Genomic DNA, 4,864 nt, shown 5'->3' on the forward strand with positions numbered 1-4,864 from the left:
ATTTCATAAGTCTAAGTAAAATATAAATTTATAAAATGAAAGTTTAAGTAATTCTTCATTTATTAATATTTTTATCAACAATAGATTTATTGTGATCGTTTAATTTTTAAAATAATATTTCAATAAAAATTATTCACCATAGATAGTAATTATTCATTCACATGTTGAGTATGGTGATTTGCACTTGTAATTTATGGTAATTATTAACCATAGATAGTAATTATCCATTAACATATGGGTAATTAAAATAAATGTATCCATACACATTCCATATTGATTAATGGTATCATTTAGTACCCATTGCTATATTTAAATATTTAAAAACAGTTATTTGGATAAGATAATCTTAATAGTGAAAATGCATTTTACAACTAACATTTACCAACGAATAAAGATTTTAAAAAAAATTAGAATTCATAATGTATATTTTCTAAATTTTAATACTCTTCGATATCGAATTTATCGGTATATATACATTTATGAGTCTCAAGAATGAAAGGAAAGTGTTTGAGAATACTGAGTCACTTATATAACCAATATAGAAGTTTTGAATTTGAAGTATGAGGGAAAATATTATCATATCGTAGATTACACGCTACCATAGTGGTCCACATCAAACCTACCTGTATAATATAACTGAATTGAAATAAAAAGAGATGCGTTGTTATTGACTGAATTATAAAATTTGGTTTTGAGTATGAAAGTTATTATAAAAAATTATACTAATAGAGTGTTGATGGAGAATTAATTTGATTTGATTTATTGAGAAATGAAAAGGACGCATGTCTGTTAGAAGGTTGTAAAAGAATAATTAATTTTGTTGCGTTAAAAGTTGCATGAGGTGTTGTCTTGGAGTGTAGCATTGAAGTGGTAGTGTGGGTATGGCGGTGGAGGTTTGCGCAGTGCATGTGGGAATGCTTCAGATTCCATTTCCTACCGCTCCCTCTCTAACGGTCATATTCTTTTAGCCGTTGAAACCCTTTTCAAATTATCGCCTTTTTGTTATCCTCCTTTCAATACTACTTATTTTACAATTTTTCTTTATCATCACTTAAATAAATTACAATCTAAATTCTCAAATATAATATATTTTATATGCGAAAAATAAAATAGAAAGAGACTTTAGTCCTGTAGGGTCCAGAGGCAACAACAGCGTTTTCCCACAGCTTCATCTCACGGTTGAAATCGCATCACAGACTCCTATAAATACCTTCCTTTCTCCACTTTATCAAATTTCCCAGCAGTGACAGACGGTAAGGTACAGGCGAAGAAGGTAAGTTGAGAAAAAAAAAAAGGAAGAATGGGTTACGTTTCTGTGAAAGTGGTTCTAATATCGACGGGGGTTTTATCAATGGCAATGGGTTTGAAACTCACACTCCCTTTCCTCGCGCATTTCTTCCTTACTGAAGCCCCACACATGTGGACCTTCTTCCTCACCTGCTTCACTCCTCCCTACCTCTACATCCTCCTCAATTTCATCATCCTCACCATCCTCGCCTCCTCCAAACTCAACAACCACCTTCACCACCACTCCCCGCCGGACAACACCCTCCTCCTCCCCTCCGACTCCCCAATCTACCACCGTCCACTTCCTGCTGTACAGATCCCCGCTCCTGACACCGTCCACCTCTCCGCCGACGCACAAGAGGACTACACCGTCTCTTCTGACGAATACCTTTACCAGACCAAACCGACGCTGAATCACGATGCGGCCAGGGAAGCCAACGCCTCTGTCGGTTGCGTTTACGACGAGAACACGCCCGTCAAAGCGGCGGTTCAAAACGACGATGCCGCTGCCGTTCTCTCTCCGAGCCTGCAGAGTAAAGATTCTTCGGATTTTTTGTTCGCAGATGAGAACGAGAAACCGCCGGTTTCTGCCAGATTCAGTCACCGGAAAGCCTTCAGAGCCAGTCCCGAAGGTATCGTAATCGTAACTACAACAGTGGTATTGTTTATCTGTTGATTTTTGTATTTATTTAAATTTGAAATTGAACAATAATAAAAATAAAGTGAAGTGAAGTTGTTTTGAAAGATGTTGAGCAAAGCATGAGATTGTCAGATAGATGCTCTTAATCGCGTAATCAAAGGTGTGTGTATAATAAAGAGACTATTACGTAAAGTAGTAACATAAATTTCAATCCTAATTTGGAAATATTTGTTACAACAAACTTATAATTAGAATTGAAATATTGCTGTATGATGAGGTGTCTGAATTGGTTTCGGTTATGATGTGGTGGTTTAGGGGGGAAGGTGTTGGGAGTGGCGAAGGCGAAGAAGCAGGAGACATTGGAGAGCACTTGGAGGACGATAACGGAGGGGCGAGCGATGCCGTTAACTCGGCATTTGAAGAAGGCGGAGACGTGGGAGACGCAGGGGACGCCGTTGAGGGATTTGAACGGTGGGCCTGTGATGAAGAAGTCGGAGACATTTGCCGGGAGGGAGAAGAACGCGTCGACGCGGCTGAGGAAGGAACCGTCGCTGAGTCAAGACGAGTTGAACCGGCGAGTGGAAGCGTTCATCAACAAGTTCAACGCGGAGATGAGGTTGCAGAGGCAGGAGTCGCTGAGGCAGTACAGGGAGATGATGAATCAAGGAGCTCACTGACACACACAACAACACATTTTGCTTTGCTTCACTCACCACTGCAATTATCCAATTTGGGGTAAACGAAGAGAACGATGCCTTAAATAGCTTTCGAAACAGATGAAAACCAGAGTGTGATTAAACAAGTTTTTGTGTGTTGCATTGGTTTTTTGTTTCAGGCAAATGAAGGAAACACAGTTTGGAATAGAAGGAAAATTGTAGTTTAGTGTGAATCATGGAAAATGTTTTGGGGATATTTTTCAATTTCCATCAATTGGATTATTATTTTTTTGGTTCTTTATTATGTTAATAGTAAAGTTTCATCTTGTGCTTTTACCTGAGGCCATAACAACCGAAAGGTTTAATCTTTTTTAGCAGAACTTGAGAAGGTTTAATCATGCTTTGTTAACTATATTCGTTTTATCTTAATTCCCGATTTTAGTATATGAAAACTCTATTATAATTTATACAACTTTTTATGCTTTTAGTACTGTATAACAAACTAGTAGAGGTAAAAATGCCATCAATTTCCAGAATATGGTTTGAATTCGAATGGATAATTATTTGAATTGGAATTTATGCTAATTTTTGAAGCTATAAATATAATCAAACACCTCTTAATGTAAAAACTGTGTATATAAATGTAATTAGATGTTTGCTTTCACCATTGAATGATGTTTAGCAAGGAAAAGTTTCGAAAGTAGTATTAATGAGTAAAAACCAAACACAAGCTTATTAGTTCTCATTAAACACGAAACTAAGTTTAAGTGTAGATTAAACTATGTATGTATGGATCACCACATTTTTAATATAATGTTTTAAAAAAGTGTTATTAATGAATAAAATTAATTCTCATAGTTAATTACTCTTATGATTACCGTTTAACTATTCATTAATATGATCAGAAAAGCAAATATAAAATTATATAATATCTTCTTAAAAAAAATTCTTTTTTAAATGCACCTCATACTTAAAAGCCGTAGATAATGTCCAGTATCCATTACAGTATTGCATATATAGAATAGAACACATAAATAAGGTAAAACAAATATATTATCATATATTATTTTTTATATTATATATTACGAGAATTCGTTATTAAAAAATGAAAATTAGTTTTATATACCAATAGCGTAATTTATAAAAAAATATTTTTTTTTCTTTAGAAACAGTTTTTTTATTAAAAAACACACTTTTATGATAAAAAAATAAATAAGGCGTAACCTATCAAGTTATAAGTCATTATTACAAAGCAACGTAACCTTCCAGCAAACATGTTATCACATATGTTAACTTCTATTATATCATTTTTTATCCATTCACAATAAATAAATAAATAAAACAACTTTTGCGTTAAGAATGTAAATTAAACTCTAATTATGTTCAAACTAGTTATTTTATAAAAAAAAGTTATATAAGTCAATCAAAAATCATTTTGCAAGCAATTTCTAAACTAGTTAGTTAAGTTTAGCGTTCAAAATATGATTTCTTTTTCTTATAGTAATTTTCTTATATAGATTTTTTTCACATAAAAAAACGAAAAAACATGGGAAAAAATCAAAGGTCCTTAAGAGAAATCATAAGAGATAAAAACCTTAACCAAATTACTTTATAAATGAATGAAGTATTATACAAATGGTAGATAGCTAAACCATTTATATATTCATACATATAAAAGAATAATTATGAAATGAAAAAAGAATATTTAGTGAAAAAGGAAAAAAGCTTTTTTTTTAAAAAAAAAATAGTATCTAATTTATGCGGAAGTGCGGTTAACAAGTTGTATCAGATTATAAATAAAAATAAAATACTTTTTACTCAAATAAACTCACATTGAAACAACTTTTACTGTGTCAAAAGTAATATTTTCTTTTTTGGTTTACAATAGGAAGGTAGCTTATGAGAAAAATGGATTTGTATAATGCAATGAATCATGATGAGAGAGAGACAAGCTCTGTTTTTCAAAAGCCATAATGCATGGTTTCTGAAGAATGTTGTAAATTTCTCATTCACTAATTTGTTCAATATCACATGGAAAAGAAGAGTAAAATTGGAAGCAGAAAACAACAAGGTTTGCCTCTTGGCTACATGATAAAGCAGTTGCACACAAACAGAAGCAGCCACATTGCTTAGTTTGTTGGACACTAAAGAATCCTCCACATTCTTCTACTATCATCAAACTACTTCTCATATTCAAAACTCACATCATAATGAAACATCACATTATGGATGTAACCTATAAACAAAGAGAAAAGAAAATAATGCATGAGTTATGTTGGAG

General features: G+C 32.9%; 1 protein-coding gene across 1 annotated transcript; it reads left to right on the forward strand.

The window, feature by feature from the left end:
• The first annotated feature begins 1,221 nt into the window (after window positions 1-1,221).
• Window positions 1,222-2,919, forward strand: LOC137835360 (uncharacterized). Its single transcript, XM_068643835.1, has 2 exons — window positions 1,222-1,919; window positions 2,243-2,919. The coding sequence occupies exons 1-2, from the start codon at window positions 1,301-1,303 to the stop codon at window positions 2,602-2,604; spliced, it is 981 nt and encodes a 326-aa protein (XP_068499936.1). The 5' UTR covers window positions 1,222-1,300; the 3' UTR covers window positions 2,605-2,919.
• Window positions 2,920-4,864: the final 1,945 nt, after the last annotated feature.

The sequence above is a fragment of the Phaseolus vulgaris genome, chromosome 5, assembly GCF_000499845.2.
Source record: "Phaseolus vulgaris cultivar G19833 chromosome 5, P. vulgaris v2.0, whole genome shotgun sequence".
NCBI classification, from domain to species: domain Eukaryota; kingdom Viridiplantae; phylum Streptophyta; class Magnoliopsida; order Fabales; family Fabaceae; genus Phaseolus; species Phaseolus vulgaris.